The 25,948-nt window shown below is 41.4% G+C and overlaps 1 protein-coding gene across 3 annotated transcripts in view; it reads right to left on the bottom strand.

Annotated features, from left to right (window-relative positions):
• Nucleotides 1-25,948, bottom strand: part of UTRN (utrophin) — a 321,884-nt gene that overhangs the window by 186,040 nt on the left and 109,896 nt on the right. For 2 of the 3 annotated variants that reach the window (XM_033143929.1, XM_033143931.1), the window contains exons 36-46: nt 23,973-24,101; nt 23,631-23,801; nt 21,755-21,910; nt 20,831-20,968; nt 19,555-19,707; nt 15,215-15,400; nt 11,721-11,893; nt 7,882-8,032; nt 5,170-5,345; nt 4,096-4,243; nt 2,548-2,697 (exon numbers count right to left, since the gene is read on the bottom strand). In XM_033143929.1, coding sequence (XP_032999820.1) covers nt 2,548-2,697; nt 4,096-4,243; nt 5,170-5,345; nt 7,882-8,032; nt 11,721-11,893; nt 15,215-15,400; nt 19,555-19,707; nt 20,831-20,968; nt 21,755-21,910; nt 23,631-23,801; nt 23,973-24,101 — 1,731 coding nt within the window. The remainder of the gene's footprint in view (nt 1-2,547; nt 2,698-4,095; nt 4,244-5,169; nt 5,346-7,881; nt 8,033-11,720; nt 11,894-15,214; nt 15,401-19,554; nt 19,708-20,830; nt 20,969-21,754; nt 21,911-23,630; nt 23,802-23,972; nt 24,102-25,948) is intronic. The other variant, XM_033143930.1, reaches the window with a different exon arrangement.

The following is a 25,948-nucleotide window of genomic DNA, read 5'->3' as shown; positions in this document are numbered from 1 at the left end:
ATCCATTAACCCCCAAGACCAAAGAGTTTAGAGATGAAGGGGTTTGCATTTAGCCCCTAAAATGGATCTGGGGTGCATTTGCATGGATGTAAGTTGCACATTTGGGATTCTTTACTAAGAATGGGTGGCAAAGGTGCAAAAAGAAGAGCTCAGCATAGAGCCTCTCTGTCTCTCTCTCTCTCTCTCTCTCTCTCTCTCTCTCTCTCACACACACACACACACACACACACACAGCTACAGTACATGTGCCAGATGCTATTACAACAAACAGGTCTGGGATTCAGTGCAACCAAGAACTAGGGGAGGAGGAAAGAGTTGCAATAGTCATTCAAAGACTGAAATATAGTACCAAAAGCAGCTACTGTTTGAGGAAGTACGATATTAACAATATACGCTAATACAAGTGAGTTATACCATGAGGAGGAATGGTTGTGAATTCAAGCTGAATCCTGAAAAGGTAGAAGTGTTAGGTGTCCTCAGTTCTCAGGACTGGTTGGTGGGGACAGTGTGTGCTGGACTGGATTGCACTTTCCTGGAATGAGATTTGGGGTTTTCCTTGATCTAACACTGTGACTGGAGGGTCAGGTGCCAGCTAAGGTCCCTTTTGGCCTCAACTGACTTGGCGACTCTACCCCATGCCTTGGTAACTTCCAGACTGTATTATTGCAATGCACTCTGTGTGGGGCTTGACGATGTCTTAGAAATGAATGTAACTCCATCCAATATTTTGCTGCTCTATTAGGTCCTTTTGTTGTTGTTCAGTCGTTCAGTCGTGTCGGACTCTTCGTGACCCCATGGACCAGAGCACGCCAGGCACGCCTATCCTTCATTGCCTCTCGCAGTTTGGCCAAACTCATGTTGGTAGCTTCGAGAACACTGTCCAACCATCTCATCCTCTGTCATCCCCTTCTCCTTGTGCCCTCTATCTTTCCCAACATCAGGGTCTTTTCTAGGGAGTCTTCTCTTCTCATGAGGTGGCCAAAGTACTGGAGCCTCAACTTCAGGATCTGTCCTTCCAGTGAGCACTCAGGGCTGATTTCTTTGAGAATGGATAGGTTTGATCTTCTTGCAGTCCATGGGACTCTCAAGAGTCTCCTCCAGCACCATAATTCAAAAGCATCAATTCTTCTTGCTGTATTAGGTCCTAATACAGCAGCAAAATATTGGATGGAGTTACATTCATTCATACAACCCTGTTTTATTTAAAGCAGATGCATTCATTGTCAGTTCATGTCTGGACCCAATTCCCTTGGGTGTTATGTTCATTAGAGCGGGTAGTTACACCACCCCCAGAAGCTCAGGGATGCATGTGTTCCAGGAGAGGACATTCTCTGTAGCAGTTGTGGAATTCTCTCCCGCAGAGCTGCATCTGGGATCTTCACTATATAGTTTTAACTGAATGCTGAAGATGCACCCCTTTAACCTGGCCTTTGGCACTTGAAATGTATACTTTTAGGAAACAGGACATTCCTGCAGGGACCCCACCTCTTCAGAATGCAGACAAGGGACTTCATGTTTGATTGTTAATCCAATTACAAGAAGCAAAGAAGCAAAATAATAGAAACTGATATAAGGTGAGGACTAGGCTGGAACTTTTTTCTATGCCATGCTAGTTCCCCTACTTTTCTACAAGCTCAGTGGGTTTTTCTTTCTGGGAAGAAAACATGGAGCCCTCTGTAAGTTGCTTTGAGCTTACTGCACAAGTATAATAAATGAAATTCAAATTCATAAAGCATGAAGGATGTTTACTTCCCACTTGTGAAAAGTACTCCAGGGTCACATTTAGGAATTCTGCTTTTGATACAATGCATGTTGCCTCAAACAAAAGAAAGCTATTGATCTAGACCAGGCTAATTAATTGTGGTTACATTACAGATGTTGTTGCACTGCAGCTGCCACAAACCCCAGCCAGCATAGCTGCTTGTCAGGGATCACTGAAGCTATAATCCAACATGTGGAGTGCACCACACTGGCTACTCCTGATGTGGAATATTAAGAAAGAAAAGCATTTTCATGCAGAGGTTTAACACTATGGCCATGTTCACATGTCACTGGAAACCACAGTGGTTTATTTTGAATGCAAAGGTGGATCCTTCTTCACTTGTCCCCTAGCATGAGTGGGAGCAGCAAACCACAATCCCTAGTTTAGTGTTAAATCTGACGTGGGGATTGTAATTTGTTTAACTCCAAACAAACCAAGGAATTTAAGCCAAGGTTTGTTCTTGGCTTACCAGCTGTAATTTTCTCTGAGGAAAACAAAACGCAATCCCCAGTTCAGATAGAACGTTAAGCCAGGAATCATGGATGGTTGCTCACACTCACGCCAAAGGAGGAGTGAATCAGGAGAAACCCATGCATTCAAGATGAGTAACTGTGGTTTACCATAACATGTGAATGCTGCCTGGGACACAAAACACTTCTTTATACTAACTTGTCCAATTGTGCCTCCTCCGACAAGATTATTCATATGTATGTGGGCAGGAACACAATTAAAAAGAATACATTTTATACTTGCTGATTTTAAGGAATCCATATTGCAATCCATACCTTCTTCCACTTAATATTCAGGGTCCTCAGTCTATCAGAAATGTTCTCTCTCTCTCTCGGCCCAATACTTTTATTTGAAATCAGCTCAGGTTCATTCTTGTTTAGCCACTTAAGTTTTTCTCCTTGCATGTCCATCTCCTCGATCAAGCCCTAAAGTGGTTAAAGAAAGCACTTTTGGTGGAATCTACAGACATGTTAAAACCGTTGTGGAAATGCTTTTGTTTTTAATCGTTTTGAAAAATGCATTGAATTTGCTATAGCTCACGGTCAACATCTAATGTCACAGTTGTATATTGCACTTTACAACACATTCAGAATGTTTTATTTGCAGCTGTATAGCTGAGTCCTTAGACAGAAAAGTCACAGGAGGTAGCAGTGACTGTTTTTTGTTTTGTTTTTTGTAAAAAAGATATGGACAATGCCTAGTGCCAGAGGAGAAGCAACAAGAGTTGCTAAAAGTTGGACTTCAGGCACTTCTCTATGAGAAGCAAAAGCAGAATAAATTATCCAAAATACTTCTTAAAGAACAAATTATGCAAAATTAGAGGAAAAAAATGAACATTTTTCTTATTCTGCATGGTTTAAGAAGATCATAGGATTCTACTTGACTTGCTACCCTATTTCCAGGTTACAATCGGAAGGCATGAGGCCACCACTTTGCTAGGTCTGGAGAGTTCCTGAATGGGTAACTTCCTGGGAATCACATGTATGCTGCCTTAGGTTCCATGATAGAAAAACACCAGGATATAAATGTAAGTAAATAAAAACTAGGTTAATTTGTGGAGGACTTGTGTCATGCACAATAACATAGGCCTCTGTGTGCCCTGCTGATTCCACAGGTTCTAGATACAAGTTATTTACTGACTTTGGGAATATGAATGAAAAGTTTTAGTATCAACATTTAAATTAAAACTAACGTGGTCACTTTCCTTTCATAAACAGTAGTGGAAATTGGTTGCACACCCAGTCTGCTGGATTGAGATTATTAATCCAGTGCTTAGTTTTGTGCTCTTGAAGCCCCAAATCAATGTGCTAGATTGCAACTCTTGGTACTTTTAGCAATAATTTCATGCAAGGATTTGGTTCATAAAAGGGACTTTGATTCACCAGAGGCTCCTCTGGCACAAGGAGGAGGGAATGTTTTTCACTTATTCCTCCTTCCCACACTGTTCCAGAGGATTCACCAATTCTGCAGAGCAGATTTTCAGGGAACTGCAAGAGACAGGAGGGTTTTGCAAAAAACAAAAAACAAAAAAAACCACCTCCTCCTTTCCACCAGTTGGGATGTCCCAGGAGTGCAGTTCTGCTCAGTGTGTCCTGCCACAGGCAACGAACAGACCAAGCGCTGCAATTGGGTTGTGTGTGATGTATTCCGTACACTTTGACTGGGTCCATTTAGGCAGCAGTAGCATTGGCTCTCTTAGTATCAATTATTTGTGAACTAAAGAATCTGCCTACCTTTCAAATTAATTAGTTATTCAGTAGCACCAGTAGGAATAAGGAGGAATAAATTCAAATAAAGTATGCAATCATTTTTATCTAACTTGCCATTAATTCCTTCAGATTTTCTTCATGGCTGATTGTAGGCTTCTCTCCCTGTGCATTTTCTATGTTTTCCAGCCAGCAACTAAATTCATCTAGGTTTCTTGTGAAGTCTAGTAATGGTTGATTCTCTCCTTTCAGTCTAAGGCGCAAACCCCAAAGTGGAATATAAAACAAGAACATCAATATAAATACTGAAAGGTAAAAGCAAGAAGAAAACACACTCCATCTACAGCTTACTAATATAGAAAACTACAAAATTGAATTTAAAAAAATCAATTCAAGTATACAAAGTTCTTCATGTGACATTTCCACATTCTCTCCAGCAATGTGACTTCAAGTAAAGAAATGCTTAAAGTGTTCCCTGGGTTGCCTTAGGCCTAAAAAGATGTATTTAATTTTAAACAATTCCCAGCAATATTTCATATTCTGTATAGAAATTGAAAGAATTTGCACACTGTCTTCAATCATACCAAGCAAGTATTTTTAAAATTATGTATGCACTGCATAAAGCTAGACTGGTGGTGGGAATGACTATAACATTGGTAAATAATGCCTCTGTGATAAACTAGCATTTTGTTTATTTTGATTGGGGCAGGGAATAGATATTAATTAAATGTAAATTTCAAAATGGCAACACAACTAATAATTCAACTTCAGACAAACAAATCTAGCTGTATCTTGAATGCACTCATTTCCTTTTTGCAGGAAATCTGGGGGGAGGGTTAGCCTTGCTAACCACCTGTATGCTAAGGAGGACCAAAGACAATGTGCAAATATCATCAATAGATAAAATGCAATTCCAAAACATGAATGTAGCACTCGCATACCCAAAGAGTATATTAAACTAAATGAACGAGCAATTTCCTAAAACAGAGCAAGGGGAAATGGAACGAGTATGCACATTAAAAACAGCATCATTATCACTAATTGTTTCAAAGTAGCCTTGAGGGACCTTTCAGATTCAGGGCATGGACGTTTCAACCAAATAGGAAATAGGCAATGTCATTTGGAGCTTCTAGAGAAACTTGTTCCCAATGCTTCTCCTAAGATACCCCAAAACCTGACTGAACCAGTTACCTCTGTTGTCTTTCCATAACTTCAGCAGTGATGGCTTTCCAGCGATTATTTAACCCTGCTAGTTTCTCCTTCAGGAAGCTTCCATCTGTAGTAGAGAGCTTCTGTACAATTCCTTCTCCTGTTCTGTTCAATGTCGAAAAGCTGGTCTGATGGCTGCTGACTCCCTCTTCAAGTTCCTGTCACAAATATAAAAACCAAGCTGAATTTTGTTGCTTACCCAATATGACATTGACGTGTAGCCTGAAACAATGGCTGGGCAGACACTGCTCGTTTAAAAAATAAAATAAAAAATCACTGTTGTTTAAGTGAATGATTAGGCACTTGTTATTAAGAGTAAGCTAATATATTCATGAATATCAATCTACCAAAGGCAAACTGTACAAGAACATGCTGTTGAAATCAAATCAGTATGAAGGCTAAGCATTCCTCACATAGTAGACTATGCATGTATGCCTTTGAGATAAAAGGGAAAATACTGCCTACAGATTTTGGTTTGTGGGGTAGGAATGAAGGGAAAACACTGCATTAGTTTGTCTCAGAATAGATATGCTGCCTGTTCTCTGTAGCCTTACTAAGATTTCAGCTAGGCTAATTAAGGACAGTGTTCCCATGATCTGCAGATATTGTAGGAAACCCAAGGAAATTGAGGGAAGTCAGGGAAAGTCAGGCTCAAACTTTCACATATCACTAACAACCAAAAAAAAGCATTAACTGTCAAAAGAGATCTCTCTGTTCTATACAATATACTGCGCTATAAAAAAAATACAGCTCAAATAATTTTTTTATACAAATCAGATACACTCTAAAAATAATAAAACAGTACTCAGTGGTCCATCAATGCTTTTTGTAGCTAAATTAAATCATATGAAGTTATAGTAAATTAAAATGTGCCAAATGTAAGTGTAACTACTTCTGTCTACATAAGATCATGAAGGATCATGCCTTAAGTTATGTTTTTTTTAAAAAAATTGTGGTTTTTTTTTTAAGGAGAACAGTAAAGTGTTGTTATTTAATATTTATTTACCAGGGGATTGGGGATAAGACTTTCAGTAAAAGGTCAGTATATGCATATGTATAAAGCGCCTTCACTAATAATTTGAGAGTCAAGGGTTTTCATTAGGTTTCCATCCATTTGTGGTCCAGCATGTATTCCATCATTTCACACGCTAGCAAGGTTATGCTTAAAATTCTACAAGGCAGGCTTAAGCAGTATGTGGACCGAGAACTCCCAGAAGTGCAAGCTGGATTTCGAAGGGGCAGAGGAACCAGAGACCAAATTGCAAACATGCGCTGGATTATGGAGAAAGCCAGAGAGTTCCAGAAAAACATCTACTTCTGCTTCATTGATTATGCAAAAGCATTTGACTGTGTCGACCACAGCAAACTATGGCAAGTTCTTAAAGAAATGGGAGTGCCGGATCACCTCATTTGCCTCCTGAGAAATCTCTATGTGGGACAAGAAGCTACAGTTAGAACTGGATATGGAACAACTGATTGGTTCAAAATTGGGAAAGGAGTACGACAAGGCTGTATATTGTCTCCCTGCTTATTTAACTTATATGCAGAATTCATCATGCGAAAGGCTGGACTGGATGAATCCCCAACCGGAATTAAGATTGCCGGAAAAAATATCAACAACCTCAGATATGCTGATGATACTACCTTGATGGCAGAAAGTGAGGAAGAATTAAAGAACCTTTTAATGAGGGTGAAAGAAGAGAGCGCAAAATATGGTCTGAAGCTCAACATCAAGAAAACTAAGATCATGGCCACTGGTCCCATCACCTCCTGGCAAATAGAAGGGGAAGAAATGGAGGCAGTGAGAGATTTTACTTTCTTGGGTTCCATGATCACTGCAGATGGTGACAGCAGTCACGAAATTAGAAGACGCCTGCTTCTTGGGAGAAAAGCAATGACAAACCTAGACAGCATCTTAAAAAGCAAAGACATCACCTTGTCGACAAAGGTCCGTATAGTTAAAGCTATGGTTTTCCCAGTAGTAATGTACGGAAGTGAGAGCTGGACCATCAAGAAGGCTGATCGCCGTAGAATTGATGCTTTTGAATTATGGTGCTGGAGGAGACTCTTGAGAGTCCCATGGACTGCAAGAAGATCAAACCTATCCATTCTCAAAGAAATCAGCCCTGAGTACTCACTAGAAGGACAGATCCTGAAGTTGAGGCTCCAGTACTTTGGCCACCTCATGAGAAGAGAAGAATCCCTAGAAAAGACCCTGATGTTGGGAAAGATGGAGGGCACAAGGAGAAGGGGACGACAGAGGATGAGATGGTTGGACAGTGTTCTTGAAGCTACTAGCATGAGTTTGGCCAAACTGCGAGAGGCAGTGAAGGATAGGCGTGCCTGGCGTGCTCTGGTCCATGGGGTCACGAAGAGTCGGACACGACTGAACGACTGAACAACAACAAAACAACAAATGTATTCCATCAGCTTTGGCTGGTATAACCCCTATGCCTGCTACTGGAAGATGGAGACCTGGCAACTGTCACTTGTGTATTGGCGGTTTATGGGCTGGGTTAGATGTGGCTGCCTGAAGATTGTCTGGAAATTTCGGCTAGTACAGAATGCAGAAAACCACATTAACAGCTTTCGGCCAATGTTTGTGCATGTCACTTTGAAGCATTCGCACTGCTTGACAATTAGTTTCCAGACCCAGTTCTTAACAAACCACCTTAACAAACCATGATCAGATACCTGCTGGTGTATCTTTGCCATTTCTAAGTCCAGGCCGCCATCTTGAGTTTGGGCCTCGGCAAGCAACCCTTCCGCTTCTGCTAACCACTGGGAGAGATCGTTGAGTTCACAATGGAACTGTCTCCACTCTTCCACAGACTTATCAAAGCAACTAAAAGAAACAGAAGGGGGAGGGGAGACTGTTAATTGTCTGTGCATGTATTTCAAAAGCAAGAGTGTTTTGTGCAACAAGAAATCCCACAACATGGAAATATCCTTGCAGAATGGGTGTTGCTCTTGTACTGCCATTTAGCAAAAAGAGCAACACATGATAAATAAAATTTAACTGTATGAGAAATAAAGATTGATTAGGTGTCACTCACCAGTTGGTATGCAAAAAAAAAAAAAATTATTCTTGGTTTATACACAACATTATTATTCAATCCACCCACTACTATTTTTGCCATTCAGAAGGGAGTTGGACATAGTCAAAGCCTATGTTCAGAGATGCAACAGAACAAATTGCACAAAGGTCATATCTCCCTTATTCCAAAATGAAATCTGTCCATAGATCCATCAAAAACCCACTGCTGTTAACAGCATATCAAGAAAAAGTAGGAAATGAGCCAAATACTATAGCTGTGTGGCAGTGAGCTCATATGAACTAGTTTTTCTCCAGGACTGAGCACCAAGAAAATCTGTTCTACAGATTTTGCAGCAGAGTACGTAGGTGCCGGCACCCCACCATGCCCCCAAGAGCAGTTTGCAATGTATTACAAATGCACTGTGCTGTTTTCAAAAATGACAGTAAGTTGCTCTATATGTAAATAAATACGTGAACATACAGGCAGCTCCTTTAAAAGCAACACCAATCTATTTATAAAAAGGGTTGAGATGTCAAACAATTGGAGTTGTTTGTAACTGACCACCAGCTAATCAACCCCGCTGTACATTACCAGTTCTGCAGCAAAATTTGCAGAACCAGCAAAAGACACATTCAGAAAAGATGAATGAAAGGGGGCCAGGCTGCATCGACTAATGCCGCCCATACACCTCCAAGTTTGAAGCGCAGGGTCATGTGCACACAAAGGTTTCCAGGTTTCCACGCACATGAAGGGTTCTAGATTATTTGGAAGCCATTTCATGTACTTTGCATAGCCCCATTCCTTCTCCCATATGCTGATCCAACTAGTGAGGGAAATATATGAAGAGGGTTGGGAAGAAACTAGGTTACCCACACAGAAAATAATGTGGCAACAACTGTTTAGAAGGAGCATGACATGGCCCCCACCAAAGGTATTGCCCTCCCCTAATACCCCATACATGCTGGATATAGATGCACCTGCAAACAACCCACTTTAGTACATGAGCAAGGAACAAACTAGTACTAAGCGTGATAATCAGTTTTCTGTCTGTGTCTCCATGAAGACTGAGCCCTAAGAGGTCTGGATCAGGAGTGAGTAACGCAGCAAATAGAAGACCAGCTAATTCTTCAGTCTAGTAGAAGATATCCAAAAAAACTTTCAAAGACTTCTAGCACTGGAAATCATAACAAATTCAAAGAGTATAATAAGGTACTTTGACAACTAAGTATATTTGATCATAATGGAGTCCAATATCCCATTTGTGCCCCTAAAACTTAAACATGACTGATACAAAAGTCAGTATGAATCATGATAATAAAACTCATTTGTTTATAATGACTGATTTTAGCTTTAGGGGTAAAAACAACTCCCTATAATATAATGGGAGGGTTGATCAACAGTCTTCAGGACCTTAAATTGTACTGTCTGTGAATTACATAAAATAAAACCTTTCAACACTACTTGTAATGTTACAGGCCTTAGCCTCAAAGGAACGCTTAGCAAGCCCAGTCACATTTTAAATAAGATGCAAAATAAGATGCAATATTTATGAGATGCAAGGAATGTCTTACCCTTCAATGAATCAGCTAGAAAGTCAATCTGTTGTACTGCACCAATTAACTGCGAAGGTTTAATTTATCTTTTTAAATAGGAAGAGTGGTTTGGCTGCTTAACTGTTACAGTAACTTAATCAGATTACAGGTAGGTAGCCGTGTTGGTCTGCTGTAGTTGAAACAAAATAATTTCCCCCCCTTCCAGTAGCACCTTAGAGACCAACTAAGTTTGTTATTGGTTTGAGCTTTTGTGTGCATGCACACTTCTTCAGATACCAGATATTCTTCAGATATCTGAAGAAGTGTGCATGCACACAAAAGCTCAAACCAATAAAAAAACTTAGTTGGTCTCTAAGGTGCTACTGGAAGGGTAAAAGCTTATTTTGTTTAATCAGATTACTGAAGTTTCCAAAAGGATTGTGGAGATTCAAATATGCAAAGGAATAGTGCCCAAAACTTCAAATTGCTACTTGTTTGGCAATGGTGGAGGTTAAGCCCATATAGTAGTTTTGCAAAAGGAAGTACCTCAAGCAATAGAGACAGGAATTGAACCCCTGCACCCCAGAATCCTACATATGGAAGCTCCTTAAGAGACTTTATGGGCTCGGTAACCCAGCCAGGCACACAGGCTGATGGGAAATGAACATTAATTTCAATTTATGGTTAAAAGCAGAATAACATACATCTTGTACTGTTTGCCTTTGGTAGGATTCTTCTTTTTCTATACCATCCAGCAATTAGGCTGTAAGTTGGGGCATCTTTCATTCTATATCTACTTATAGGGACCTGGGAAATTGTTGTTAGAGAGGGCCACAGCTATCCCTAAGAGTAGGGATGAGCCCGCCCACCCCACAGATAATCAGACCAAAAATAAGGAGGAAGACATGCAGCACTAGCAACTGGCATTGCCATTTTGCTTTCTGTGTACTGGGAACAGAGCTTTGCTATGCTGGAAACAGTAAAGCTGAGAGAAAAAGAGACAAGAGTTGAGGTTGAGAGTGAAGAGGTTGAGCCCTGAATAGTGAGCTTCTTCTGTGATTCATGAGAAAGTACTATTGGTACTCATCTAAACTGTACATCTCTGATGACATCATGGGGTCATTGAACTGGGTTGGGCTCTGGCTCCATCCTGGTCATGAGGTGGAAGAAATAACTCTTTGGGAAAGTGGGCAGCTCCCAAACAGTTTTGCAGTCTCGCCAAGCTCAAACAGTCATTGGCGTCACAAACAGTAAAGGAAAAGAAAGGTGCCCAATTCCCCCTAATAACAGGAACAAACTGGAAACTTAAAGGGACGTGGTAATAGCAGAGCCAATATTTGCAGTCAATATGAGGGCATGGTTCCAGTGACCCCATGATGCCATCAGCAATCTACACTTCAGGTGAGTACCAATCATACTATCTCTCCCATGGGCATCAGGGGATCACAGAGCTTACCCAATTAGGGCGGGTCCCAACTGCAACCAAAATTACTATGGCAGGGCTTGCTGAAGAACAGGCAGAAGTAAAAACTGATTGGGAGCTGCCACTCCCCCAAAGATATTTTTCTCCTGCCTTGTGACCAGGGTGGAGCCAGAGCCCAATCCAATCCACTGAGCCCATGATGCCAGAAGGAGATCAGTCTCTTTGGTAAGAATTCCTTTTGGATGTCAATATTTAGTTGTAATACTGGACCACTTTGGATCCCAGACCTTAAGAACACTCCTAGAGCCCCTGCCTGCTCATGTAACAGACATTTGCTAAGCAACTTCATGATACCTATTAATATAAAAAAAAATATCACTCACGCTTGGCAGTGCCAACAAAATTGTTCTGTCTGAAGCAGAAAATCCCCACCGGGTGTACCTTAAGTTTCCTCTACACTTCTTCATCATAGAAATCAGCTTTTCTGGGTGCACAACTGTTTGTTTTTCAGCACAAAGTAAATGTAGTCATTTTACTTACCATTTACGATCACTGTACATCCTGTTAATTCTGTCCCATTCTGCATTCAGTTGGATTAGAGAATCTGCTATTTGAACAGCCTCAGATCCAGATGCTTCCAATATAACATCTGGATGTTTTTCATGAATGACTGCAATCTGATCCCCAAGTTTGTCCAACATGTCTTTTATGTTCTGTAAGCATAGAAAGACAAAAATCCTGTTGAAGTGCTCTACAAGGAAGCATTAGCATACCCTCAAGGATGACTGCCAACTTGACAAATGGAACCCTTTGATTGGGTTGCAAAAAGCATGAACAACGTAATTTTAACACTGTTAGTATAGGTTTCTTTCCCTAATTATTTTTTAAACCACAATGCTATCCAATGAGTTCTTCTATAACATCTTACTAAGGGTAAAAAGAAATTTGTATCCAATGAGCTTAAGAGCCCAAACACAATGCTTTCTGTTTATTTTGTTTGAGCATGTACAGTGGTAACTCAGGTTACAGACGCTTCAGGTTACAGACTCCACTAACCCAGAAATAGTACCTCGGGTTAAGAACTTTGCTTCAGGATGAGAAGAGAAATCGTGCTGCTGCGGCATGGTGGCAGTGGGAGGCCCCATTAACTAAAGTGGTACCTCCGGTTAAGAACAGTTTCAGGTTAAGAACAGACCTCCAAAATGAATTAAGTTCTTAACCCAAGGTACCACTGTACTTACTTTCATTCTTAAAAAGTAAATATCAAATTTTAATCTCTCTCTCTCTCTCTCTCTCTCTCTCTCTCTCACACACACACACAGAGAGAGAGAGAGAGAGAGAGAGAGAGAGAGAGCTCCTGAATGAAGAAGTTTCAAATATATTAAATTTCCCTGAGCCTACAATCCATCCCCTGCTTTTGGAGACATGACACTATCTAGTAAACATAGCAAGTCCTGGTTCAGGCAATGAATTATACATGTGATGAAAGGAGCAAGCTCAAACAACAGTGTGTATGTAGAGATCTGAGGTGGGGGAGAGGGATAGGGAGAGGGAGAGGGAGAGACGGACAGACAGACAGACAGACACAATGACCAGGCCCAAAATGACTACTACCTGCAACATACTTGTACAACATATTGGCACTACTACACATGCCATGTAATACTCAATCTGCATTTGTAAGAAACTCAATCATTTAGTGTGGCAGCACCTGCACCATAGAAAGGTAAAGGTAAAGGGACCCCTGACAGTTAAGTCCAGTTGAGAACGACTCTGGGGTTGCGGTGCTCATCTCACTCTATAGGCCAAGGGAGCCAGCGTTTGTCCACTCCGCAGACAGTTTTTCTGGGTCATGTGGCCAGCATGACTAAGCCACTTCTGGCGCAAGGGAACACCAACACCTGTGCAGCGCACGGAAACACCGTTTACCTTCCCACTGGAGCTGTACCCTATTAATCTACTTGCGCTTTTGGAGTGCTTTCGAACTGCTAGGTTGGCAGGAGCTGGGGCCAAGCAACGGGAGCTCAACCTGTCGTGGGGATTTGAACCTCTGACCTTTTGATCGGCAAGCCCAAGGCTCAGTGGTTTAGACCACAGCACCACCGACGCTGCATTTGTAAGAAACTCAATCATTTAGTGTGGCAGCACCTGCTCCGTGGAACTCCCTGCCTATTGAGCTCAAGCAAGTCCCTCCACTGTACTCTTTCCAGTGTCTGCTAAAAACATTCTTGTTTAGTCAAGCCTACACTTAGTCAAACCTACTTAGAAAGTTGAGGCAATTTTAATCTGTTTTAGTATTTTAACTTTGGTATGTTTTAAGGTAAGGTTGCAATTTTTTCTTGATTTTCTTCTTTTATCTTTTTGTAAACTGTTTTGATGTTTATTACAATCAAGTGCTGTATAAATTTTATGAAATATATATTTTAAACTCTTTCCAATATGGGTTCTTCACATTTTATTTGCCCCATATTTCATTCATAGAATCATAGAATTGTAGAGCTGGAATGGATCCCAGGAGTCATTTAGTCCAACACCCTGCAATTCTTCCTGGGGTTTAGACGGAATCTCCTTTCCTGTAACTTGCACTCCTTGGTTTGGGTCCTACCCTTCAAAGCAGGAGAAAACAAATTTGCTACATCCTCCGAGTGACAACCCTTTAGATATTTGAAGATGGCTATCATATCTCCTTTCAGTCTCCCCTTTACCAGGCTGAACATCTAGAACTCCTTCAACCACTCATTATAAGTCTTGCACATACATTAAGGAGTGAGTTTGTGCTCTTGGCCCTACCACAAGCATTGGACACACCAGTTGGCCCCCCTCTAAATGTCAACATGGACGTCCAGGCAACGCAACATGTACAATGTCAGGAGCAGGTCCAGCACCATGGTCTCAGTCTTTTGTAATCATGTGATTTTCCTTTCCCATAAACAACATGTGGAGGATGGCCTTTTACAGTTATGTTTCAATATATGAAATCGCTGCTGTGTAACCAATTCAGGCCAATCAGGGTAAATTCAGTTGTGCTAGGATTGTGTGACTATGCTAGAAAAATTGGTGCCAATGAATCAAGGGGCAATTTTGTAACATTTAGAAATACCGTATTTTAAGCTCCATAAGACGCACTTTTTCCCTCCTAAAAAGGAAGGGAAAATCCCTGTGCGCCTTATGGAGCGAAGGCTTCGCTCCCACTGCCTCCCCTCATCCCCTGCCGCGTTCGGCGGGAGGTGGGGGGAGGCAGCGGCGATGTTGCTGGATCATGCCAGCACCTCCGTTCACCGAAAGAAGCTTTTTTCGGCGAGCAGAGCTGCTAGCACGATCCAGCAACATCTCCGCTGCCTCCCCCGACCCCCCCGCCGAACGTGACGGGGGATGGGGGGAGGCGGCGGGAAGCGAAGGAGATGTTGGTGGATCGTGCCTGCAGCTCCGTGAACGGAGCTGCAGGCACGATCCACCAACATCTCTGCCGCCTCCCCCCACCTCCCACCGAACGCAGCGGGGGATGGGGGGAGGCGGCGGGAAGCGAAGAGGATGTTGGTGGATCGTGCCAGCAGCTCCGTGAACGGAGCTGCAGGCACGATCCACCAACATCTCCGCTGCCTCCCCAGCAGAGGGGTGGTGGAGGAAACAGCGGGGATGCTGCTGCTTTCTCCACCACCCTGCGCCCCGATGCCAAAAGCAGGCTTATCCCCTGTTGCTTTAAAGGGACATGGGGAGGAGGGGAGAAACCTTCTCCCCTCGTCCCCATGTCCCTTTAAGGAAGCGGGGATGAGCCGCTGTGAAGGGAGAAGGGGCTTCCCCTCCAGCGCCCCCCTCCCGGTTTTTTAGAGGAGGAAAACCAGGAAAATATTTTTTCCTGGTTTTTCCCCTTTAAAAAACAAGTGCGTCTTGTGGTCCGGAGCGCCTTATGGACCGAAAAATACGGTACCTTGAATTTCCTTATGCTATACCCAAGTTGGAATGTTTGGAAAAAAATAATCACCATTTTAAATACTCAATTTTTTATTCTAATACTTTGTTTCAGTTTCTAGTACCTTTAATGAATCTTCCTGAGTAGAAAAACCTTCGTAGACACTAGAATGAAGTTCCGGAGCATTCAGCAAGAGTTCAGCATCAGCTATAGCCAGCAAAATCTTGTTAATTTCAACCAGGTATTCTGCAGGGAATGGAGATGCCCTCATTGTTGATGAGAGGGGACCTTGAATCTTCTGCAAGACTGCCTAAAGAAACATAAACTTAAGCTTAGCTCTTTTAAAATAACATCATTACAGTGGTACCCCGTGTTATGTACGCGATCTGTTCCGGGTCGCGCCACATAACCTGGGCGTACTTAACTCGAATGAACAAAAAATAAACCGGAAGTTTGCGGGGTTTTGCGCTTCTGTGCATGCGTGAAGTGTGCACAATGCTTCTGCACACCCGTGCACACCTGCACTCCATGGAGGACTTCCGGGTCATGGAGGTGCGTAACCTGAACGTACGCAACACGGAGCATACGCAACACAAGGTATGACTGTATAAGATAAAAACAAATTTCATTTATTTGTATTTGCATTATGTCCTATCTTTCAGGTTCAATGCAGATTAAAGCCTTTTTAAAAAGAACTGAACTGAAAAATAAGCTATTAAAATATACCAGATAAAATCAAGTTTTTAAAATTGAAATCCTATCCCCAAAACTAAAATCCCTGCCATGTGATTCCTCGTTATAATTAGAAGGAAGTATATCTACTTTGTCCAGAGCAGGCACACCAATAACTTAATTTACTTTCTTTAAAATGAATCACCCTATATACCAATACAAATATACTCCAGTCAAGCAAATATCACCTTTTCTCAATTTATCAGCTCCAGTTATGGGGAAAGGGTGGAGGTAGCCCACCTTAAATTAACAGAAAGTCTTTTCCCAGCTTCTGTGTGCTTCTCAAAATGTGGACAATCATTTTTATAATTCTCAGTTGGCATGGAGGCTAATGCATGCCCATGATGACGTCTTACATTTTCTGTCTATAGACACAGTAAGCTAAGTCAAAAGAGAACACTAAAAAGCATGTTTTCCTACAGATAGCAAGAGCTTCCTCAAAATATGAAAGGAGCCATACATGAAGGGTTAAAACATATACAGTGGTACCTCGAGTTACAAATGACTCAGGTTACAAATGCTTCAGGTTACAAACACCGCTAACCTGGAAGAGTTACTTGGAGTTGAGAACTTTGCCCCAGGATGAGAACGGAAATTGTGTGCCGGCAGCACAGCGGCAGCAAGAGGCCCCATTAGCGAAAGCACGCCTCTAGTTAAGAATCCGGAACGAATTAAGTTCGTAACTAGAGGTACCACTGTATTCAGTCTTGTCACTTTATTCCAAACACAGCATATCATTGTTTGGGGAGCTTCTCTCAACTTGAAGTCCTTCTGTAAAGCAGAAAGCATCAGGAGGAATGTGGGAAATAAAAGTACTTTGAAGTGTTGTGCCTGAGCCCCATCAACTTCTGGAGAACCATGAGTTCCCCAACCCTAGTTTAAAAGTCGAAATATATTTAAAAATATATTTAAAAATGTCCAGTAGCACCTTAGAGACCAACTAAGTTTGTTCTTGGTAGAAGCTTTCGTGTGTATCTGAAGTGTGCATGCACACGAAAGCTTATACCAAGAACAAACTTAGTTGGTCTCTAAGGTGCTACTGGACAATTTTTTTTATTTCTTAATATATTTCAACTGCATCAGACAAACACGGCTACCTACCTGAATCTAGAACCTAGTTTAAAAGAATCAACTAGACAAATTCATAGAGATTAGGGCTCTGAATGGCATAATAGTTGAATTGAAGCACCATAAGCTGATGTTGATAAACAACAGTAAATGGTCACCTTCATGCCTTGCTTCCAGAGGCATCTGGTTAACTGCAGCTGGAAGCATAACACTGGATGAGACAGACCTTGGTCTGATCCCCAAAGGAAGTTCATTCAAAAGGGCACAGCAATTAACTGCTTCTGTTCATCAAAGTTGTATTCTGCCCTTCCTCCAAGGAGCTCAGTTTGGTGTATGAATGGTTACCAAGCCAACCTTATACCAGATGCAATGAGCTAGATAATACAGTATCCCCAATTGGCTAATCACTAAAAGATGAAGCCAATCAAAACCAGGCACAAAAGATGGTTTATTCCTTTTCTGAATCACCATATACAAAATTGTATCATCATCAGAGTCCAGTGCAGAGTGAAGGTCATCAACAAGGTCTCCAACAGAGAAATGTTAAACAAGTTGCAGTTCTATTGATCAATTGCTGTTTTGTCACCTACAGTATGCCAAAAATTAATGAAAACCTCAGCAGCCTTATGTTCAAGGTTCAGTTCAGAGAATGCAGCAACTATGATTTTCCAGATCCTACACAAACAAAGGGCATTTGAGCCAGAAAAATAAACTGGGGCAATTCATATAAAATATTTTTTAAAAAATATAAACAGCAAGCCAATGATTAATACTTGGTGCAGCTCTACACATGCAAATCCATCTTTTTGATTTCTCTTCATTACTTGAGCACTACCTGTACAAAGGAGAATGGGGGTGACAATCAGGCTCCCACCCTGTCTGATATTTGCACACTGACATCAGTTCTTAACAGGAGGTTTCCTATGTTAAGTCCAGCATGCAGAAGGGAGATGATTTGCTGCTACAAAGCAATGACTGGTAGTTTTCCTAAAGACATTTTCTGTGGGGTAAAACTGATCCAAACCTGCTGCTGGCCGCCTTTGCTCACATATTAATTCACCAGTTTCAGCCCTTTTTGTAAGAAAAGAATTGTCACCCATTCTCCTCACACTATCATCCCAACCTAAATTCCCTGACTTTAAAGCTGCTGTTAGCTCCATGGGAAGAAATGGAGGTAGCTGCTGACAAAACAGGGCACTAAATTGGGAGGACTTTAGGCATCGTTTTTCTATGCTGCATAAGCTTGATTTTGAGTCTTTCACATTCTATGTTCTCCTCAATAATTGGCTCTGGGCTTTAAAGTTATAGGAGAATCATAAAGAGATTGATTCATTTAATTATAAAGTCCCATAACCAGAAATGCAGAAGTATTTGACAGATTGCCTAATGCACAAGCTTGTCCAAAAAATTACTTACTGCTTCAGACGACTCCTCACTATTATATAAAATATAACAACAATTCTTATGACAGACTAAATATTTGAGAAAAGTGGATGCATTAGAAATGGAAAATGAAAAGCTTTGTATGTATGAATAATTGAAACAGACAAGCTTTCTGAAGTCAGTATCACAGTATTGCACTCAATAAAATTCTCAGAAATATTTGACTAAACAGCAGATTTTAATGCATCCAATTTAAACACATCCAAAATAAAATCATAAGGGGTCAAATCAAAATCGGATCAGGGGTTCACTTGAACCAGGGCTTACCAAGGCTCAAGAAACTGCCCAAAAACATAGCAGGATATGACCCTTCTCCTTTGGTCATGCTCACCTGTGAGCAAAATCTGAACACAAGGAAAAGTTGAAAGGCCTGGGAAAAGCCATAAGAAGAGATGGCTAATAAACAGAGATAAAAAATAATCACATATCTCCCATTCATAGATATCACAGTTGCCCTGAGGCCAGAGAATTGAAGGGTAGCACATTCTAGCTTCTGTCAACAGCCAGGAAACCTAGGGCCTTTACCATCAGCCAAATAAGAAGCAGCTACAAGGAGCTCACTTCTAGTTTATAAACCAAATGACAGGGTCTCTCTCTCTCTCTCTCTCTCTCTCTCTCGTCCCCCTCCCTCTCTCTCTCTTTGACTAATATGAGACACATTAGCAGACAATTATCTGAAAAACAAGACTGAAAATATAGTAAATAAATAAAGAAAATCTACTTCTTTCAGGATTTCACATGCTATTGATAAATAATTTATCTGAAATGTAACCTGAGTATAAAAAATAATGCTTTCAAATCTGACCTTTCACTACCCTGTACAGATCTAGCCTCAAAACTCAGTCATAACATTGCTGGATCCACTCACAACTGAATGTGTTGATGGCCAATGTAACATTTCAAAAAAGAGATGGCAAGTTCTTGTAGCTCAATTATAGGAATGTATCCTCTTCCTTAGTGGGGTCTAAAACATTAAACTCTAGCTAGATGGACAGATCTTTTACTAAAGGGTAAATTTTTTGCAGTGGTCCATTTTAGAATTTATTGACAATTTTATTTTGTCAATAATATGATGACTGACAAAAAAAATTTTTTTTTTTAAACCATCATCTAGTAACAGTTCCAGTTCCAGTAGTAAAAGTATTATTGGCTAGATGGTCTGTTAGTGTAACTTAAGGGGGAAGTTTTTAAAATATTTTTTTCACAATAAATAAGATCTACCTGCAACCTCCCCTCATTTTCTGCTTCTTCTGTTCCAGAAAGGCTTCCATCAGTCTCATTGAGCCAGTGCAAATGACTGTCTTGTTCTGTCTTATATTGGGAGAATGAAGGGGAGAGCTCCACCACCTGTCTCCTTTGTAATGACCTAAGTTCCTATAAGCAAAGAATGATGGGAATATAAAGCAAATGGTTGACAGAAGTAGCAGTTGTGTATGTTCAATCACAGAAATGGCAGAAGTATTTGTTAACAATTATGACCCCAAACAACATCTGCCAGGGAGCTGGGTTGAAACGGCATGCTGCCACAATCACCAATTTCTGTCTTAACACAGATTGCCTCATTTGAAAAAATAATTCTACCAAGGATCACTTTGCCTATTTCCCAGGCACCAAATTTAAATGGTTCCCCAATCCTCAGCTGGAGGTGGGGTTCCTTGAAGGCATCTGAGGCAAAACAGGATCTTGCCAGGTTGAAGAAGATGCTTTTCAAGAGCTTAATGGTACATCAGTAATCCAGAATTTTTTTTAAAAAAAAAATGCTATTAAAACCATACACTCATCTTCATGAGTTAGCAATCCCTCTTCTGTCCCACCCCCATTTCCCTTACCACCATGCTGGTGTAAATTAAGTTGTGGCGGGAGGGCTAACCCCTACTCAGTTTCTATGAGCCTAATATGGATCTCTCTAGTTCCATTGGGGAAGATGACAGGGAATTAGAAACAGGGCTCTGCCTTTCATCAATCACAGACAAGAATAAAAGAGCTGAACAATTTTACCCAATATTAACATTCTTTCAATATGGAGGCAATTACAGATCTAACTGGCCCCAATCCTTCACCCAGTTTCAATGGCACATGCACCTATAAGCATATTTTCTTTCTTCCATTGAAAGTGGGTAAAGAGCTGACTCAGAAGATCAAATTCATACAGAAGAATAATTGTGTGCAGAAAGTACTGGGTTTGGGGCAGAACTAAAATATTTAATGACTAATTCATCCATTTAACCATCCTAGTTTCAGGGTGACAAGAGAAAAGGTTCCAATATATCAGAAGTGGAAGTTCTTAGGATGAGAATATGGAAAGCCATGTGCACCTGGCTTGAAAAGACGTCTGTGTCAATGAAATGAAAAATCAGAAGTTGGGCGTGGGTGTGTGCATGAGAGTTACAGAGTTTTCTGATGCAAGCCGGCACATGTTGCTTGGGAGAGAGGAAACTATACTGCAGGTGTCTATCCTATTGGATGGGTGGGTGGAGGGAGAACACAGTAGCTTTACCTTAGCGCTGCTTTGCCTGGTCTGCAGCAGCAGAAGCTGCAAACGAATTCTCTCATGCCTGCTCTCTTCCATTGGTTGTTGCAGTATCTTTTCACCTTTTTGTAGAACATCCTCAATTTGAGCCCTCTCTTCGTCCAACTAAAATGATAACAACACAAGAACACTAAACATTTAATGTTACTTTAAGGGAAAATATTCCCTCTCCTCCCAAAATGGATATAACGGGCAGTATTCAACCAAAAAAAAAAAAAATGCATGAACAGAACAACTTCCACTTGCATAATGGGACTCTTCCTTCTCCCAACCACATCCACCCTAGGTAAAGGTAAAGGGACACCTGACTGTTAGGTCCAGTTGCAGGCAACTCTGGGGTTGCGGCGCTCATCTCGCTTTACTGGCCAAGGGAGCCGGCATATAGCTTCCGGGTCATGTGGCCAGCATGACTAAGCCGCTTCTGGCGAACCAGAGCAGTGCACGTAAACGCCGTTTACCTTCCCACCGGAGCGGTACCTATTTATCTACTTGCACTTTGTGCTTTCAAACTGCCCGTTATATCCATATATCAGAGCAGGGACCGAGCAACGGGAGCTCAGCCCGTCACGGGAATTCGAACCACCAACCTTCCGATCGGCAAGCCCTAGGGCTCTGTGGTTTAGACCACAGTACCACCTGTGTCCCCTACACCTTTCCAAAATCTGCTCTAGAAGGTTGGGGGAATCCCCAGGAAAGATTATGGGGGAGTACAGGGGGAGGAAAGGAGGTAAAGTCCCTTTCTGAAGCAAAATTCATTCCACTCACATAAGTGCTTGCTACACTGAACACAACCTAATATCTTTGATATGCATAAAAATGTACAGAAGAATAGCTGAAAATATGTTTAATAAGGGCAAGTGCAATAATCTGTTTCATTTTAATCTCACACACCTTTTCATCATCTTCCTTTGATTCCATGTGCTTCTCTACAACCTTCAGCATGTCCTGTAACTCACTTTCGAATGTATCAGTGTCTGCAGAATCCACTGCAATTCCATGGGTCCCTTGCTTGACAAACACTTTATGAGCCTCCTGACTGAAAAGCATCTGATGGCAAATGGGAAGACAAAAAACACACATTGATTAATGCCTAAATAACTGCATCAGTAAAGCTGCAAATGATCATCTCGTTCAGAATCAGATTTTGCAGTGTAGGAGAACTTTGGCTACAGATTATCCTGTTTCACTAGCTCAGTTGAAAAATGAAAAATACTAAGCTGCACCTAAGAACGCAGAATAAGGCTGAGAGTGATAAGCTGATTTCCATTCCCAGAGACCCATGCTAAGGAAATGCCTAGTCATGAGTCATTGGGATACTCAAGGCCTAGTTTATATGCTTTTGGAGAGTTGGAGGCATATCAAAAGTCAACGGGGGATATCCAGTTGTAACAGACTGTTCAAGGAACAGCCATTCTGCAAGTGGGAGCCTTATTCTCAGTGTACTGCAACAGCCGTATTCTGTAAAAGATGTTGCGAAATCCTTACCACAACCACTATTATTATGATACTTGGTGACAGTTAAGCTTGTGTGATACCGCTTGTTCAAGAACAAGTTCTGAATCATCTTGTGCTAGTGTTATGTTGGATCTCAAGCTTAGTGTTATGTACCCTTTTCACTAGACTGGTAAAGGCCAAGGTAAAGGGACCCCTGACCGTTAGGTCCAGTTGCGGACGATTCTAGGGTTGTGGCGCTCATCTCGCTTTATTGGCCGAGGGAGCCAGTGTACAGCTTCCGGGTCATGTGGCCAGCATGACTAAGCCGCTTCTGGCGAACCAGAGCAACGCATGGAAACGCCGTTTACCTTCCCGCTGGAGTGGTAACTATTTATCTACTTGCACTTTGACGTGCTTTCGAACTGCTAGGTTGTCAGGAGCAGGGACCAAGCAACGGGAGCTCACCCCGTCACGGGGATTCAAACCACCGACCTTCTGATCGGCAAGCTGTAGGCTCTGTGGTTTAACCCACAGCGCCACCCTTTTGACTAGACTGGTAGTATTTTGTAAATTAAATGTGTGTGTGCTTTTTTAAAAAGAACACCCAAGAAGTATTACTTAATATTAAACAATGTATCTTGTCAGAGGCAAGCAGATTTTTTTGTCAATGTACAGCAATGTACTATCTTTCTCTAAGTTATCATCAAAACCTTTCTCCCCAGCCAAAAAAAAAAAGATCATAACCAACCAGCTCATCAATAAAATACTAAGAAGCAGCTTCCCTACCACATACACTTCTCATCCAAATAGGAGTTTGCACCTAGTTGAGCTCTAAAACTAAGTAGCATTCATTCCACCAAAGCATTAAGAACTGATCAAGCATCTTAAGCGGAATGTAAGTCTGCAAAATCCAGTCAATATGGGCACATTACCCAAGGGCTGTTATGAGATTATGTCTATTGACCAGGAAATGTGCATAATTCCATCTTCATGGAATGATTATGTGCACAGTCTCCATGAGGCCCAGTGAATGTCCACAATAGCCTGTTGTTTGCACATCAGCTGCTTCATTCTCTGAAATGTGCACATTCTCTGAGGCCTTTGGGGGCTTATGTATACCGACCAGGAAATGTGCACAATTTCCTTTTCATGGAAGGGTTGTGTGTGCACATTCTCCACGAGACCTGGTCAATGTACACACTGGCCAGTTGTTATGCACATTAACTGCTCAACTTACATACCCCTTAACATATGGACTTCAAAATGGGAAGAAATCAATGCTTTGGGATCATGAAGCAACATCCTTGTTTTGCACAACATCTTCCATCCTCACCTTAGCACTTCTGATGTGCTGCGATACCTTCTCAAAGTTCCTGTTCAGTTCAGCCAGCTTGGGCTCTACCAGCTCACGGCATGACACACCACGGCCATTCATCAGGATAATAGCTTGGTCACGCACATTATCTACTCTGAGACTAACATCATCCAATTCTGATGTTAGACGCTGAGAAGAGGGGAAAAACAGCACAAGCTTAGCGTTCAGTACACAGCAGGATAAAACAGGGTGGGAGTGTAGCAAGAGAGTTATCAACCAAGAGATTTGGCAGAGTTTCATTTGGAACCAAAATATACTATTACTGTATAAGCCATGTCAGTAAGAGATTAGGTTTGCCACCTTCACTGTCTCTTCTTTCTTGCTGGCTGGCTTTTTCTCAATCTCATCCAACAGGGCTTCAGCTTGGTACAGCCAAGTGCTTATGTGGGCGACATTCTCATCAAAAATCTCCAGTTGACTTTGGTGATTCTGGATAGCAAAGACAAGGATAAATCAATGAAAGAAATACCTAGAGAATGATCAATAAAATGAAAAAAAAATGCTGCATATTAACAGGAAACACTTAGCAATAGGTAGTCATCACTACGTTTATTTAGATTTCTGGTCCACCCATGCCAAGACCTCTGGACAGTTTACAATAAATTTGCATACTCAATTCAAAAAGAAAATTAGACTAAAATTTAGAAGGTATTAAATCCACGTACTATCCACTTTTGCACTATTTTCTATCTCCTGCATCCATATCTTTGCTACAGGATAAAGCCTGCCCAGGCCCACTTCACCTCTCCCTAAGAACATACTTCCCCAAAGAGCGTAGAAAATATGCAGCATTCATATCCCCACATCATAACAGGGTTTAATAGCCAATGAGTATGCTCACACACAAAACAAATCCTTAACATATTCAAACAACGCTGCCCATTATAGATTGCTTTCTGTCAATTTTTCATGATTGATTATTTCACTGATAAAAGAATACTGTTTATCATGGTTGTGAAATTGGATTTCCAAAAGTTCTCAATTTTTAAAGAATTCATTTATTCTGATAGTAACACTTTATAGCAATGGTTTTGAGATTGCAAAAGTAAGGAGAAAGAAGCAAAGGTACCGTGTTTCTCCTAAAATAAGACACCGTCTTATATTTTTTTTTGCTCAAAAAAACACAGTATGGCTTATTTTCAGGGGATGTCTTATTTTAACCGTGTCGCATCGGTACGCTGCATAGCCACGCCTCCCCAGGCTGTTTTAATGGGAGGTACCACGTCACTATGGCTTATTTTTGGGGTATGGCTTATTTTTGGGGAACGGCTTATATTTCGCAAATGCATAGAAATCCTGCTATGGCTTATTTTATGGCTATGTCTTATTTTAGGAGAAACAGGGTAGCAACTTTTAAAGCACTGGTGAAATTCTGTAGTGTGTTCACCTTATGCTTTGATTCAGCATAAATTCTGAGGTTACCAGTGCATGAACAATATTGGCTAAACTATCCATGTCTTGGAAAGGGTGCAGTTGCTGTACAGCTTAAGCTGGTAACAGGCATCCCCACAGAGGTCACCTGAGCTTCCAGTGATGGATCTAGGAGCACCCCCAAATGATAAACTTGTTCCTTCAGAGGGAGTGTAACCCCAACCAGAACCAGTAAACTCCCCAACTCCTGTACCTGGGAGCCACTCACTCACAGTCCCCCATCTTACTAGGATTCAGTCTCAGTTTGTTGCCCTTCATTCAGCCCATCACTGCATCCAGGCACCAGTTTAAACCAGCCACAGCCTTTCCTGATTCAGATGTAACAGAAATAGAGCTGGGCGTCATCAGCAATCTGATGACACCGTGCCCCAAATCTCCCAATTACCACTCACAGCAGCTTCTTATAGATATTGAACAGCACAGAAGGCTATCATAATATACCTTATTGCCCTGCAGCAATGAACAGCACAATTGGCAGGGGGCTGACACATAATTCCCCTAATGCTATTCTATAAACCTGGCCCCATATTTCATCAGTGTCCCACTCATGAAGATGGTCCAGGAGGATACTGCAGTATCAAAAGCCACTGAGAGATCAACCAAGAGCAACAAGATCACATTTCCCCTATTCCCTGTAATGTATAGGGAGACGAAGGGTGATTCTGAAAAGATACCTGGGAAAGATGTTTACTTTTTTAAACCTTCAGGTGTTTGTTTGAATGCATATCCTCACAGATACCCATTCCCTCTTCAGAACTTCCCACATGGAAGGAAAACATCTGAATGAAGATTCTAAGCACTGGAATTCTCCCATGATCTGAACTTCTGCCTTGTCTTCCTCTCAT

This window comes from Lacerta agilis, chromosome 3 (genome assembly GCF_009819535.1).
Source record: "Lacerta agilis isolate rLacAgi1 chromosome 3, rLacAgi1.pri, whole genome shotgun sequence".
Lineage (NCBI taxonomy): Eukaryota > Metazoa > Chordata > Lepidosauria > Squamata > Lacertidae > Lacerta > Lacerta agilis.
This window is presented reverse-complemented; position numbering and strand designations above follow the sequence as displayed.